The 16299-nt window shown below is 41.9% G+C and overlaps 5 protein-coding genes across 5 annotated transcripts; 2 read left to right on the forward strand and 3 right to left on the reverse strand.

Annotated features, from left to right (window-relative positions):
• Positions 1-185: 185 nt before the first annotated feature.
• On the reverse strand, positions 186-2184 carry NCS54_00882900 (Hypothetical protein; the record flags this gene model as incomplete). The annotated part of the gene is made up of 8 exons (XM_053154197.1): positions 186-431; positions 483-587; positions 641-1351; positions 1407-1478; positions 1527-1818; positions 1868-1938; positions 1991-2061; positions 2115-2184. 8 exons carry the CDS (start codon positions 2182-2184, stop codon positions 186-188), a joined length of 1638 nt encoding a protein of 545 aa, XP_053010172.1.
• Positions 2185-3271: 1087 nt separating this feature from the next.
• Positions 3272-4110, forward strand: NCS54_00883000 (N-acetyltransferase domain-containing protein; the record flags this gene model as incomplete). The annotated part of the gene is made up of 4 exons (XM_053154198.1): positions 3272-3320; positions 3384-3449; positions 3717-3724; positions 3784-4110. 4 exons carry the CDS (start codon positions 3272-3274, stop codon positions 4108-4110), a joined length of 450 nt encoding a protein of 149 aa, XP_053010173.1.
• Positions 4111-4415: 305 nt separating this feature from the next.
• Positions 4416-5998, forward strand: NCS54_00883100 (Hypothetical protein; the record flags this gene model as incomplete). Its single annotated transcript, XM_053154199.1, has 4 exons — positions 4416-4438; positions 4493-4875; positions 4925-5190; positions 5240-5998. The coding sequence occupies 4 exons, from the start codon at positions 4416-4418 to the stop codon at positions 5996-5998; spliced, it is 1431 nt and encodes a 476-aa protein (XP_053010174.1).
• A 28-nt stretch (positions 5999-6026) lies between these two features.
• Positions 6027-7802, reverse strand: NCS54_00883200 (Carboxylic ester hydrolase; the record flags this gene model as incomplete). The annotated part of the gene is made up of 2 exons (XM_053154200.1): positions 6027-7557; positions 7609-7802. 2 exons carry the CDS (start codon positions 7800-7802, stop codon positions 6027-6029), a joined length of 1725 nt encoding a protein of 574 aa, XP_053010175.1.
• A 1265-nt stretch (positions 7803-9067) lies between these two features.
• On the reverse strand, positions 9068-10199 carry NCS54_00883300 (DAO domain-containing protein; the record flags this gene model as incomplete). Its single annotated transcript, XM_053154201.1, has 3 exons — positions 9068-9502; positions 9560-10134; positions 10187-10199. 3 exons carry the CDS (start codon positions 10197-10199, stop codon positions 9068-9070), a joined length of 1023 nt encoding a protein of 340 aa, XP_053010176.1.
• Positions 10200-16299: the final 6100 nt, after the last annotated feature.

A 16299-nucleotide genomic window follows, 5' to 3' on the forward strand; every position in this document is an offset into this window, starting at 1 on the left:
GTTATTTGTGAGAAAAGCCGCCCACACGGTCTACCGAGGCACCGTCGTAATTCACAACCTCCCCCTTGTCGCGCAATCTGACGGGACTTGGATGTTTTCCAGATTCATCCTATGGTACAATCTATTGCAACGTCATTGAGTTGTTCCTAATCGAGCTGCTAAGCAGACCGAATCTTGAATCTTTTTTAAAGATGAGAACCTTCCCTTTCTTTGACCAACTTCTCGTAGCTTCCAGCCGTCCTCTCGCGAATCTTCTTCCCCCACATGAGCAAGGGGATGTGCAGAAAGCTCGTCACTGTAGCCAGAACACCCATTACAATACACATGTCCTGGAGGCCTTGGGCATCCAACCACGGGACCGTAGCAAAGGAGATGGCGATACTGAAGCAGTTCCGAATGAAAGCCACTCCAATGAAAGCCTCACCAGTTACCTAAAGCGAATCAGCACTGACACATGGTATTAGGAGATAATGGACACTCACAGCTTGGTAGCTGTCGATCAAGACGCAAAGAGCGACGTCACCGAGACCACCAATCCCGAAACCAAATAAGGCACTTCCGACACTAGGATAGATCCAATGCATGCCCTGCGTCATTAGCACTGGTACAAGAGAGAAGCAATCGAGGGGGTATGATGTACCTTGGTCGCCGTCACACCAAACATGATGAATCCACCACCCAGACATAGAGCAGGGAGGTGATTGAGCTGAGGACGCATCTCAGGCTCATAATAGCCATAGTTTCTTCGCGCAAACCAAATCACAGTCCGGTCAGAAAGCGCAGCATATATCGACCCCAGGATACAACCGATAAAGATGCCCAGGTTCATGTTGCCAACGCCAACGGTACCAAAGTTATACGGCGGTTGCGTAAACACAATCGAGATGAGCGAAGCTTGGGCCGTGATCCAACCAACGGTGAAAGCGTACGTGAGGGCCGTGTACATGACTGCTGGGAATCGGTACATGATGACAACCGATTGCCATGCGATGCTCAACAGGCTCTGATCCGTTTTCGTGACGAGGCGCATTCGCTGTCGCCAAGTGAGCAGGGGGATTCTGGGGTCGATACGATGAGTCCCAGCGTCTGAGACTTGAGGCATGACGGGCGAGCGTTGGCCTGCCTCTTGGTTCTCGGATGCTGACCCTTTGTCTTTGTTGCTGCTTGAAGCTAGTCTGACTTTTGTCGTCTCCGGGCGTCTGGCCTCAATATAAGGGATATACTTGGTTTCTTCAAAAAACAAGCAGAAGTAGATCAACAATACAGCCTCGAATGCAAAGAGGACCCAGTAGCATAGCCTCCAGTTACCGTCGGCCGACATGTATCCGGCGATGATTTGGCTTAGAAAACTCTGAGCCCACTTAGTTAACTCAGGTCCCATTGCTGAATGAACAGTGAGTACGAACTCCTATCATCACCATGACCATGTAAAGACCATTGGCGGTTGCACGCTGATGCACAAAGTACATATCCGCAACCTGACCGTTGTTAGTCGAAGATATAGACAAGTCGGGCCATCTTATTACCGTCATTTCGACAATTGTCTCATTGGTAGCGTTGGCGAGACCAAACAACAGCTGTGAGATGAACAACTCAGGAAGGCTGCTCAAGCAGGCCGACCAGACTGCCATGGCGAGAGTGATGGCGGTGGAGAGGATGTACATGGATCGTCGGCCGTACTTGACCGCTGGCGGGATAAACAGGATGCAGCCTACGGCCGTCCCAACGTAGTTGACGGCCGAGGCAGCGTTGAGTTGGCCATAGGTCCACCCGAGCTCAGGGATCCAGAGAACCCAGAAGAGGATGAGGAGGGACGTCCTCGAGGATGCTCAGTCAACATCGCTTAAGGATGAAACGAACCACTCACTGCGTAAAGATGATTGCTGTAATGGCGAGGGCAGGGACGAAGTTGGCCAGTTTACGGCCGCGACTCCAGTTCTAGGGGTAGAGGTCAATGTATGATAGCACGTGTCATAGATGAAAGCAGTACCAGTGGATCGTTGGGATCGGAGGACGGGGTCGGCTGCAGCACCAGCTCAGAGGTCTCGAAGAGGCCGTCTTCTTTTCCGAGATATCAGTTGAGTGCTGAGTACTTTGGGGCTCATGACACTAACCTCGAATCACACGAACGGTACCTGGAGGCGTGGTAAACTCTGGAGGTGGAGGTTGAACGGATCGAGTCATCTTGAAGATGCAGCAAGGTTTAACGGTGTAGGTGATGATGGTTCTCACAAAGGAAGGATGAGTCGGAAAGTGCCCATGGCAGTATGAGTAATCAGAGCTCTCGGACTCTTATGTATGCAGCTATCACAATGCTTGAGTCTTGATATGTCTGGAAAGGATGGTCGATAAGCGGCCAGCAAGGGGTTCATCAGGACGGCTCCGCCTACTTGATGGAGTTAGCGTTATCGCAACACGCTTGAGCCCCCCGGCCATTTGAAGTGCCAAAACGCGGGGAAAGCGGGGGCGAGGAAGAGCGATTCGGCAATCAGTGGAAACGGAACGAAGCTGAATGTGAAGTTGTTCAAGGAGGTGTGCGGGACATGAATTTAGATCACTTGACACCAATATTGCCTCCTAAACGCATTCAATTGAGGTCTGGTAAGCTTTTGAGAGGCAACATGAAGCCGCTCTACCTGCCCATGGAGACATCATCATCCGCAGTGCGAACCAAAGTTAAAGAACTGCAGCATCTTCAAAGTCCCATTCACCACGCGACTATCAGTCCAATTATGCGGCCCACTTGGCATCACCTGTGATCTCTCGTGCCATATGGGTCAAGTATTCAATGCTGTTTTATCTATAGTTCATATCTTCAAATCTCTAGACTCAAACTCCACGCCTGATCCAGTCCTGAAAAGACCCTTACCCTGAACGAATACGTGACGTCCATATCGAACTCTAGTCAATTCAACCTAAAAAACCACTCTTGGAGGCCCTGGCCCTCGATTGCCACTGACCACACCCACACGAGGCTCGAATCCCTGTCCGTTGGCGATAGCGTCCCCTTGGCATTCACCTTTCCTCTTCCGGAAGCTGGTGCCGCGCTGATCAGGGGATGAAAGCGCCGCGGACCGGTCCCATTTTTTCTTTTGATCATGGGGGTGTGAATGGGTCCATCGTAACCAGCCAGTTCTGATACCATGACTCGGAATTCACGGGTTCCGCATGGATAAGCCATATTTAATCCAGCAGAGTAAGAGCTTACTCTACGGTAGGTACTTCCTTCATAGTGCATCTTGGACCATCAGTAGCAGTTTCCGCCTTCAGCATGGCAAAAGCAGTTCGACCTACGATTCACATGCGGCCGTTGAGGCTTGGTATGTCACGACATCTGTGCAGTTTTTCTGATCTCAAGTTATCCCTGCTAATGTGGCCTACAGACTCGACAGCCGTTTCAGCTGCGGCGCAAACACTCAGCCTTTCTTTTGCCACTGACCCTCTGATTAGTTGGCTCTATCGTTGTCCAACCGGCCCTGGATGGGGGAGCCTTGAGCCTACCTTACAGCAATGGCAGGAAGCCCGAGTTCGAGAATACACTGTCCGTGGGATTGGCATGGAAGCGGTTACCGAAGGGAAAATACCCTCTAGTGTCGGGGTTTGCTTCTTGTTTCCCCCTCTGCCACAACGCCGGTGGTTAAATCCATTATGGTGGCCGGCCTATTTGAGGGTCATATGGGATCAATATTGGGTCAAACCGAAAGAACCATTTACAGACGAAGAGGTGAGATGGCCAATCCCAGGCAATTGGCAGAGACTGACATTCTCTTCTTTCTCTCTCAGCGAATCGGAATCATGATGGATGGCCACTATGCATCTGCAAAGAAGATTAAGAGTAGATATCCTCCTAACTCACTCTATTACCTGGAGATCGCTGCGGTCAAACCAGACACTCAAGGGATGGGTGTCGGTGGTGCTATTATGAGTTGGGTTGTGGATCGGCTGGGAAAGTCCCCCTGTTTCTTGGAATGCACCAACAAGGAAAACATTCCCTTTTACGAGAAGTATGGATTCAAACTATTGGAGGAGAAGACACTGTCCCATGGAGCAAATCAGTCCTCCACCACCCTGTATTATATGGTGAGAGACAAGGCAAGGCTTGGACTGTAAATAAGTAGACATTATCTTTTCCTCATTTAATCATAAATATGTCAACCTGAACTGTCTCAAGCTCTATCTGCTATTGTGACGGACCAAAGATTGGCGCCTGAACCAGCCCGACAAACTTACCGGCGGTCGTGCCGAGGTCATCCCCGATAAGAGGGGGTGCCCCGTTAGTTATAAATCGAGCTTCCGCATCAGGGATGGGCATCGACGGATCCCCGCTTTGTCTCAATTGGCATCATCACTAACTAAAGGAGTCATTCCGTTGTCTGCATGAGCGAGAGTTAATCCCTTTGTCCAACAAGGCATTAATGATTCGACGATCACGGCATGGGTAAGTGCTCGATCTCAAGCCTCTCAAAACACGTCACTCATTCCTATCCCACAGCTGCTGGACTTGTAAGAGGAGACACAAGAAATGTGACGAGGCGCGGCCAGTGTGCAATAGGTGCGCCCAGGCTGGGATGGCCTGCGAAGGGTACCAGACGAGACTGACATGGGGCCCTTCGAACCCTGACCCTGCACCACCAATGGCTGGGGTTGTCTTGAATCCTGTCCGTAAACCACGCCTTCAGAAGAAGGCTAGACAGCGGGAAGAAGCAGAGGCTATTACCGAGGCATCGCCTAACTCTGACTTGGCGATAGCCGATCTGGGCAGTGTTTCATCTCCTGATCAGCTGGATCTCCTGTTCCTCCAGTACCAACTCGATGATCCCTGCAACAACGGGGCCTTACCGGATGATGAAGTGTCTCAAAGACTGATGGACGATTGTAAGTTTCTCTGTCATTTCCCCCTGATATCGCTAACCCTGCTGGCTAGTTACTTCTAAAGGCTGGCAAACCCTCAGCGGGCGAGGTGGGCAGCCCAACTTCGTTCACTCTGACATCATACCTCTTTGCCATAGTAACATTTCTCTTCGCCATGTGTGTCTGGCTTATCAAGCGAGCCTAGATCTAGACATGATACATGCGACCCCAGTTTACATGCAATCGGCCCTTTCACATTACTTCGACGACCTCAATACTCCCGAGAAGCTGGATCTGGATGAAACATTGGCTACAGGAGTCCTGCTTTGCAGTGTTAGCGTGAGTTTTGTAGTAGCTCATAGATGAAAAACGTGGCTAATGGAAGCAGATCAACTCTCTGTACATCTGGACACCTCTGTTGGAAGGATTACACGGGGTTCTTCAACAAAGAGGCCTCCTACACAAAACTCAACGGCCTCCCCTCACAAATCATCTCATCGAGGTGATTGGCCTCCTCGACATTCCATGTTTTACATTAAACAGAATCACTGTGTCCCTCAACCTGTGGAAGTTACACGTCGGCCCCAGCAAGCAATCCGGCGTTGAACAGACATCTGGCCTACCGTACACACTCATAACCCTGTTCGCTGATCTGGGGTCTCCTGAGGTAGAGGATAGACTGCTGATATGGCCAGGTGAGTTGGGCGATGAACTTATCCAGATACACCTCTGGGAAGCCTTCCGGAATGCCGGGATACTTCACAACCGAGCTCTGATCGGGGAAGCGCAAGGCCCAAGTTCCTCATCAACGAACAAGCCCAGAACTGAAGTGTTGCGTGTGAGGGTTTTTGCATCGATACAGGCCATATTCGACTCGGGAGCATTTACTTGCCGGCGGCCTCTTGCTAGAGCCGCCCTGTATCCCCTGTTCATCGCTGGTCTCTTGGCGGACACTGCCTGGGAGCGGAGGCTTTCCCGGACAGCATTCCAGCACCTGTGTGAGAATGGACAGGAGATACCAGTTACAGAAGCCCTGAATATTGTGACACAGGTATGGGAAAAGGGCAGTGGAGGGGATGAGCGGTCTAAAATGAAGCTGGCCACAGAGATTGCAGCGGAGATGAATGTTGAAATACACTTGTACTAGTTGCCAATGGAACCTGACGTAATCTAGTCTAAGCTGAAATAACCTCCTGTCTTCCAATCTCACCACTCAATGTAGTCAAAGTCCCCACCTCTCTTGGATTGCACTCGGTTCCGTCGTGATTCCGTGGGAACGTACCCATCTTGTCCCTCTCTCCCGCAATCCAATCAACCGCCATAATAAATTCTTGATAGACGCCCATGTCAATGATCTTCTGCATGCGTGAGTACTTACGTACCTTGTCATCTTCGGTTTCAGTGACCGAACTGCAAGTCTCATCCGGCCCGTACCGCATCCAACGCGCACCTTCTCTCATGCGAGGCCACGGGTCTTTACCGTGGGCAAAGTCGATAAAATGATCGGCCATGTTCCTTGCGAGTTTCCGTTGGCCCTCAGTCAGATGCTCGTCGAAGTTCAGGAACAAGTACAACAGATCCAGGGCATGATATGCCTGTCCTTTGAACATGCCCTCGTGTGTGCAGACTTGGTCAAAATGATAACCAAATGTCTGCGGAATTTTCGAACGATGAGCCGCGACCCAGTTGTGTGACTTGAATATCGCGTCGGCAGACATGTCTTCCATGCGCTTCACGAGCTCCTCTTGCTCAAGTCCGGGTGTAATGCCATAGAACTCAAGTATAATATCGGTTGCTTCTGTGCTAAGCCAACGCATCATTTGACTTCTGATAGAGCCAAAGTCTTTCTCACTGAAGGCCTCGGTGAAGAGCATGCCTTCGTCAGCAGTATCTCCGATCATGTATGATTTGAGCCATGCGGGCGGTGAAGCGATGGTGTTGAAGGACGGCTTTGCCTCGTGGAAAAAACCGTCATCACATGGGTTTCCGGTAGCATTCAAGTGACCCTCTACCGGTATCGTCGCCTTGGCTACGACATGCTCAGGGACGCTTCGAAGTTGTTCGAGTGAATAAGGAGAGTCTGGATCAATTCCCAAGTACTCAAGAAGCGCCCGGTAATGTTTCTCATGGTGACTCAGTGGCCAAGTGGGGATGGTGTTCAGATGGCCAGACATGGCAATGGCTCGGTGGAATGGAGCTGGATCTTGGGCGACAATGTGATGAGAAACACTTATGCCTCCAGCAGACTCGCCGTAAATAGTAACGTTGTCTGAATCGCCACCGAACGAGACGATATAGCGGTTCACCCAGTTGAGCAGAACTTGTTGATCGTAGAGGCCGAAATTGCCGAAACCTTGGTATCCATCACGCTCTAGATCAGCTTTGATGGCGGATGAAGCGAGGAACCCTCCAAGGCCGACGCGGTAGTTGAAGTTGACGGAGACGACGGGAGTGTTGCGAGCCACGGCGTGGGTGACAAAGTTGACGCTGTCGAAAACACCCTTGTTGGCGCCTCCAAAGAGCAAAGAGCCACCGTGAATGTAGACCATGACCGGGAGTTTCGTGCCAGGGTCTGTGGACGGTGTGGTGATGTTCATGACAAGACAGTTGAGTTCGTCCTCGGGCGGCTCCTCGAAATGAGGTGCGATATCAACTGATACAAGAGGGTCGTCTCCGTTGTACTCTGGAGGATTGGGTGCACTACACCTTTGCGAGAGTCAGTGTTTGTTTTCGTATGAGACTACGGGATAGCAATACCCGAGCTTTGTTCCGTCATGAAAGTCATTTGGCCACGAGTTCTTGAGTTGGGAGCGTGTCCAACGTTTGGGTAGGGAAGCGTAAGGAATGCCACAGAACTGATGCACACCCCGAGTGAAACTGAGCCCTTCGACCACTCCAAGGCCATCAACAGGCAATCGAATCTTGCCGGTAGGTGTTCTGCTGGCCGGCATATCTGAGATTGAGGGGAGACTTGGATATGAGATAGAGCTAGGGATGTATCGATGCAGTGAATGAGTTGAGCGGAAGACTTGAAGGGCTTACACGTGTGTATTTATTCATCTCATGAAGTGCCTGACCATGTCGACCCCCGATAGGCTGCCATGGCCCACCTGGGCCGAGATGCTGACTAGTCCAGAACTGGCATGCAGAAGAGCGCGCGACCAACTAATTCAACCCGCGTGTTGGATAACCACATCGAGTGGGGAATTGAAAACGCCACTGGTGATTCTCTCCTGGCACCCGAGAGGCATCGACGCCGTAGGTGACCGTGAAACCGGGAGTTATCATTCTGCGTAGTACGGGAGAGGTCGATGTGGTGCATACATGCCGAGCCGAACCGCCAGATGCGGTCCCTCTCGGTGGCCGAAGATACCGGAGTTCCGATAAAGGGTCAACTGGATTAATCGAGTCATAATCTTGGATATTGAACAACATGGTGTTGTTTGTCACGACAGAGGGGTAAGGTTCCATTCATTCTTCTGCCCTGGCCGGCCTTGGCCATGCCTTCTAGGAAGTTGTTGGTCAAAAGCCGCAAGAGGCGTGGGGGGACTTCAGAGCATCCCAAGCACGAACAACACGGCAAGTCAATAAGCTTTACAACCGCGCCGTGGCTGACGGTTGGAAGAACAGCACAATAACAGATCCGGGATTACAATACAGCGGGGAGTTTACGGACTTCAAGTTCTTCAATAGTCTGGATTTCAACAAGGCAATGCTTTCAATTCCACACGTCTACATTTTACAGAGCCTACTAGAGATGGCTCGAGGGAGGGGCACCACCCAACATGATGTGATCCATCAACGTCTCGGCAGCCTTCTCAGGGGTCCAAGACTCAATCCTTCGGTCACTTAGTAGATACGCCCTGGGAAATCCACGTACTGTTTCTCCAAGAACCATTTTAGCGATTGCTTCTCCGCTAAGCCAGCACTTGTCCATGCCATGGCCGTTAAAACCTGCAGCCAACCACTCCCCATCTCCCATCCGACCTGACAGACTTGGTGGCAGTTTACCGACAAGGGGCATGCCGTCTGTGGTAAACCCCATGATTCCAGACCATACCTCTAATGGCTGGGGAGAAGTGTCTTTCCAGATGCGTGGGACGACCGAACAAAGGGTTTCGCGTGCATCGTCGGCAACCGTCGAGTCGTCGCTTGAAATCAAGGTGGCTAGTTTCTGTGACCCTCCACCAAGAAACATGGCGCCTGATTTCGCGTTTTACTGGGCATAGTACAAACCAAGATGAATATGCCCCGTCTCTGCGTCGTAAGAGCCTTTTGAGACATGTGCCCAGGATACCTCCCCCCCACGGTTGGGAAATGAAGGTCCCATACTATGAGTAGACATCGTGCCTCTCAGAGGGCAAAGCTCCCCAGCGAGGTTGGGAATCAGGTGGGCGGAGTATCCGTTCGTACAGTGAATGATTTTCCTAGCCACAAGGGATCCCCGTGGAGTGTGAAGAGTGTAGGGGTATGTCTGGGACGCATGATCGTGGTAATTGATCGACTGAACCGGAGTATATGTCTCAAGATTAAAGCGATCAGGGAAATCTCTCTTCAAAGACGCAAGAATTGTAGTCAGCAGCCTATAAGGCCACAAAGCTGCGACTCCATGTTGCTCAATGACGCCAGCAACTTGCCGATAGCCAAAAGTCTAATGACGAAAGAGTCAGCACCAAAACAAACCCACGGCATATGCCTCATCGCATACCTTGGTGGCATCTTCTTGGTTAGATACCTTGTACCTAAGGTCACCGTTGGGATAAGCCTTTACAAACTGACGAACAGCGTCAACAGCCTCGTCAAACGATTCTTGGTCTTCAAAAGCCGTGCTTGTCGTCACATTGCGAAACTCGGTAGCTTGACGATCCTTTGGGTCGAGTTGGTTCACGAGCTCCCTCAGACGTCGAATGTTTGCCTCGCTGAAGCGTACAGTCTCCACGGCGAGTTCAAGGCCGACCGCCTTGACAAGAGCTGGAAACAGAGAATCGCTATCCGAGACGAGGTGGCCACCGTTTCGTCCTGTCGCGCCGCTAACGGACCTGCGTGCTTCCAACATGGTGATCTGAAGACCTGAAGCCTTTGGGTGGTTCAAGAGGCAATATGCCACCGCAATCCCGGTGATTCCAGACCCGATAATGACGATGTCATATTCTTGAGGCAAGGTCTCGGATTGTGCGTTGGATATTGTTGGATGCGGCGGTTGCTGCCACGTTGAGATGGTCGGATTTGCACTTGGCAGGCCTGGGCGACAAGTGATGAGCTTGACGGCGTCGTGTATGAAGCCTTTATTGTTAGCTTGGGGATTGGCTCAAGAGGAGGATGACTTTTCATTTACCTACATGTGACATGATGGCGTTCTCGATGAGGTGATCTTGGTGAATGGTTGTTGAAGAAGCGATGACGATAATTCGTCCTGGGTATTTAACTCTTCAGTACGAGATAAGAATGAGCTCTTCCGGAAAGCAAACGAGCTGCCTCAAGGTGCGGCTGTAGATGCCTAAATAGGCATAGGTTGAGTTGACCGGTCTGGCTGTGGGGATGATTGTCAGTGGGGCCGGGGCCGGAGATGGCCGGGCCAGAGGAGCTTCAACCATTGCGTTGCACAGAGTGGGCAAGCTTGAATTTCGAGGCGTTCCAGGCGTACTGAAGGGAGGAGCTTCACCTAGAAGCGACCGATAAGATCTCAACTTGTCCCGCGACCGTTGAAGCGGATGAAGAAATCACCCAGGTCGGGGAGGACTGGCGGCCTGCATGATACGCAACACGTTGATGGTGTTGGCGAATGATGGCTTGAACTTGGATTGGAGTTCGAAGCCCCGCAAAGTTCGCCGATACGAACCAGTGTTTGAGGACGGCACATTAGTCTCCTTCAGTCGCCAGTATCAAATTGCCGGCTTAGAAGGTCGCTTCCGGTACGTACAGCTTTGACCTCAAGCATTGATCGATGTGTTCCGGCAAATCTAGCTGTCATATAGATAGTATGCAGACGATTACGAGAGAGTCTTGCAGTCCATATCGGCGTGAACGGATTCCCATGTCTCCGTTGCTCGGGCGGTAAGTCAGTGGGAATATCCTAATCTGAACTGAGAGAGGACGGGTTGAGGTTCAAGCGAACCTATGTATGGCGTACTAGATATAAGTTAGCCTATTTACCTGCTCAAGTCATCAACTCACTTATTGTCGTCGATGACATCCGTTGGCCTACTGTGAACTACCCAACAACGGTGCCATCCCACCAGCCATCCAGCTTCAGACGCACCAAGCTAGCCAGATGAGTTGAACCATCAGCTTCTATAACCCCATCGTCTATATCCCGAAGTATCCTGTTAATGTAACTCCTAGTCGCACTGAGATGCAAGATATGACAAATTGCGCGATGAATGGTAAGAAGCAGAGGGTGTGGGGGGTTAATTGTCTGTTCTGGGGTTAGATGAAGCTAGCGGGTTATAGGGAATATTATCTTTCTTAACCCCTGATGTTGGGTCGAGTTAATGTGGTAGGTATGAGGCTAGTGCGTGGGCTCGGGCATAGCTTTAAAAAAAAATCTTAAAATTCCTAAACTATCGATAGAGGTTAATCCGCAGAGTGAGAGTATTTAAAGGGCGATTGATATCTAGGCCGCTAATTAGATGAACGATACTGTTGTTAAATATGTCGAGTATGTCTAGAGCTATGGTTAAAGTTGCGAGAAATTACATAACGATATCGATCGTGAATAAGATAAGCCCGCTTTAGTGAGGCCACTCGTTCCCTAGACTCTAACGTAGAAAGTCTGCTTGGGGCTTGAGAGGATCCCGCTAGCGAGGGTTACGGCGTCTTAGTGGCAGAAGCCTTGACTAGAATAGGGTGAGTATAATCTCTTGGCAGGCTGCAGGGATGACTAACGTGGAAGAAAGAAGTTGTCTACTAAAAAGTCTATAAATGAGTATAGGCCTAAATAGATCTCGTCTACTCTTGTTGTATTATTGAAATTAATATAGTTATCTGTCGTGGCATTGACGAATCTAAAAAGTTCTTATAAGAAAGGGCAATAAGGATTATCTAAAAGTTAATGCTTATATATTAGGCGAACTAGTATAATGCGGGTATGTGGTATATCCTTGGTTAAGTTTAAAGTGCCTTCGAGGCGGTTAATAATGTCATAAAACACAGTCTAGGCCTTTTCGCATTTAGCTAAGCTTAATATATGCTACGTACTTTTAATCTCCTAGCTTAGTTAACCCATTAAGAGCTAGAGTCTAACTATAATAAAAAAATATTTTTAATATATTATGGTATTATTTCCTAATACTAATATAAAACCCTTTTTTTTAACTTTTTATTATTAGTAATTAAAGAGTTATACCTAATTATAATATTATAAATAGTTAAGCCTCTTATAAGGTTTTTAATTATTTTAATTACTATATTATAATACTAGTAAAATAGTTATATATTATGAATATCTCTTATTAATTATATTAAGAAACTTATAGTAGAAAAATATATATTATAAGCTAATATAATTAATTATAATTTAGAATTATAGCTTAATATAAGTTATAACTTATTATTATAAGCTACTACTAGGTATATAAAATATATTTACTTATACTTTCTTATATAATACTTATATTAATTTTTAATATAGCTTAATTATACTTAATACCTTTAAGTATATTACTAGATATAACTTATACCTTATTATTTAGATTATACCTAGTATTTCTTATTAATATAAACCTAATATAATTAGTTTTTTTTTTAAGAAATATATAATTATTATATATTAATAGCTTTTATTTAATAAATATATTATATACTCTAAGTAATACCTATTATTATAATACTTAATATTAAAATACCTTATATTACTTATAATAAGCTACTTATTATTATATAATAAGAATAACTTATAGTAATATAAAAAGAGCTAAATATCTTAATAAATATTAATAATAATAAGTTTTTATTTTATTTTATATATAAAGAAGATTTATAAACTTAAATATAAATATAATTACCTTAATCTATTACTAAAATTACTATTAAAATTACTATTATGTATATATTTATATAAGCTAAGATATATATATTATATATTTAATTAGATAGGTTTAATAATTAACCTAATAGATTTTTATCTACTGTTAAGTCTAGTACTAAGCCCTAGGACTAATTCTTTTTAGGTTTATAATACTTTAATACTAACTTTAAGAATTAATCTCTCTAAAACATATAATATTAATAACTCTTATTTCCTAATATAATTATACCTATAATTATATTATTAGATCTTAGCTAGCTATAAGACTTTTTTTATTCTTTAATTTAGTATTATAAAAAGACTTAATACTTAGTATAAATATTATAACTTATGCCTTATATTAGTTATTATCTTATAAGCCCTTAAGGAATTTAATATTTCTATTAATAAGATTTTCTATTTTTTTTAGCTTTTATTTTAAAAAGACTTTATTAAAAAAAGCTCTTTTTTAATAAAATTAAACCTTTTATTAGTATTATAACTAAGTAGAAAAGGCTAAATACAAGAAATATTATAATTAAAGGTTATAAGTTTAATTAAGATTAAATCATTAGGCCGCCTATTAATCTTAATACTCTTAAGGCCTCTATTTAATATTATTACTTATAGCTTAGTATAAGTATTTTTTATACTATAATAAAGCTCATAGACCTCCTTAATAAAGTTATCTTAGTTATATTAAAAGATATGTTAGTAAGTATTAGTTATGTTACGTTTATTATTTACTTAAAGTCTTTATAGGAAGCTATTATAATCTTATTTATATATTATTAATTAATTAGCTAGTTATTAATTATAATTATACCTCTTATAAGAATAAGAAAAGTATAATTCTTTAAGATTTTAACCTTGTTAAGTAATTAAGAATTATAAAAGTAATTAAAAGGTTAATATTAGAGGGGAGAGCTATTATATAAAAGGGTTAGATATTAATTTCTTTAGTTAGTTAAGATATATGCTATTTAATATAAGTAGAGCTAAGTTTAGTGCTTTAATAAAGCTATTAATAATTATATAAATAAGCCTTATTAATTTATACCCCTATTAAGACCTTTTGCTTTAGGTATAAAGCCTTTATTATTTAAATTCTTAAGATATTAATTATAATACTTTAATTCCTATTTTAAGAAATATAAAGTTATAAAATAATAATTACCTTAATACCTAATATAATAGCCTCTTAAATAATATATATAATAATATTAAAATTACTTAAGATTATCTTATAATAATAAAAAATATTATAAATAATACATAAAAGCGCTTTTAATAAATTATAAAATAATAATAGTAGTAATAATATTAATAAATTACTAATAACTAATAAAAATAAATCACTTATCTTATAGCTCTAAGAGTAATAAAATAAATTAGCTAGATAATAAACTAAAGATATTGATAACCTTATACTAAGTAATAATAATATTAATATTACTTAATAAGATATTAATAAAATCTTAAAGCTAAAAAATCTTAAAGCCTTTAATAAGAAAGGCTATTAAGTTAAGTTTTTTTTATTATCTCCTAGGGTATATTAATAATATTTCTTAAATTAAATAATTAATATTATAAAGAAGGTTTAATATATTAGTTATTATTTTATTAGAAATAGACTTATATAATTTAAATCTAAGCTATATAATTACCTTAAAAAAATATTTTTAAAGAAACTTAATTTTTATTTAATAAATATAATAATTATATATTTTTTAGAAATAAAGTAATTATATTAGGTTTATATTAATAAAAAGTACTAGATATAATCTAAGTAATAAGGTAAAAGTTATATTTAGTAATATACTTAAAGGTATTAAATATAACTAAGTTATATTAAGAGCTATAATATTTATTATATAAGAAAGTAATAAATAAATATATTTTATATACTTAGTAATAGCTTATAATAAGCTATATGTTTAAATTATAGGCTAATATAATAATTTATAATATATACTTAGGTATTATAAGTTATATAACCTAATTAGTTTAATTTATTATTAATATATAATTATAATTAATAATATAACATAAGGTCCTTTTTTATTAGTTTTTATTTTTAAGACTTTTTTTTATAATTATTATTTTTAATATATAATATATATTTATAAAAACTTTTAGTTATTAATATAATACTAAAGTCTAAAATTACTTATAATTATAAAGTATAAGCTATTTTTATTAAGAGTATTAGGTTTTTAGTTATATCTTATAATTATTATAAACTATTATAATTAAGGTATTAAACTAAGAAGGGCTATAATTATTATACCTAGTATACTTATTAGGGTTAATAATTATAAAAGATTAAAAAATATATAGTCTTTAAAGACTATAGGGTAGGTAATTAAGATAGGAGGTAAATAAGTAGTAGAATTAGTCTATAAGAAAGCGCCTAAGATATATTATAAGGTAATAACATTCTAGGCTTATATTTAACAAGCTTATATTTTTAGAATTATATTTATATAAGATCTTTATATAAAGTATAATAAAAACTATTATATATTTTAAGAGAGATTATTCTATATTTAAGTCTATAAAATATTCTTTATTAGCTTTTAAGAGTTTAATTAGTTTATAAAACTATTTTCTTATAATATTATTAATTATATAACTACTTTTAGTTTATTTATTAATAAGATATACCTATTAGTAAGGTATAATAATTTCTCTTAGGTTAATATTAATTTTAGTATATTTCTTTTTATATTACTTTAAGTCTATTATTAAAATTACTATTAAAATTACTATTATTCGCACATTTATATAAGCCAAGATGTATATATTATGCATTTGACCGGATAGGTTTGATCAATTGAACCTATAGACCTCTATCTGCCTCTGAGTTTTAGTCTAGCGCTGAGCCCCGGCGCTGACTCTTTTTAGGTTTATAGAACTCCAACGCTGACTCTAGGAATCAATCCCTCTAAAACCTATAATGCTGATAATCCCTATTTCCTAATATATTTACGCCTATAGCTATGTGGCTAGATCCTAGCTAGTTATAAGACTTCTTTAATCTTCTTATTTAGCGTAGTAGAAGGTATTAATACTTATAATAAGGGTTATAAGCTACGCTGCGTACTAGTTATATTCTAAGTCCCTAAGGAATTAGTCTTCCTCGCTAATAAAAACTTACCTTTTTTTTAGCCTCTTTTTAAGAGCCTCTAATAAAAAAAGCTTTTTTTTAATAAAATTAATTTTTTTATTAATATTATTACTAAGTAAAAAGAGGCTAAGTAAAAGAAGAAGAATATTATAACTAAAGATTACGAGTTTAATATATTTTAGATTATTAAGGTTTTTACTTAATATAATGCTCTGAAGGTATCTATTTAATATTATTTCTTATAGCCTATTATAGGTGCTTTTTACGCTCTTGCGAAGCTTATAAACTTCCTCGCTAAGGTTATCTTAGTCGT

This window comes from Fusarium falciforme, chromosome 7 (assembly GCF_026873545.1).
Source record: "Fusarium falciforme chromosome 7, complete sequence".
NCBI lineage: Eukaryota > Fungi > Ascomycota > Sordariomycetes > Hypocreales > Nectriaceae > Fusarium > Fusarium falciforme.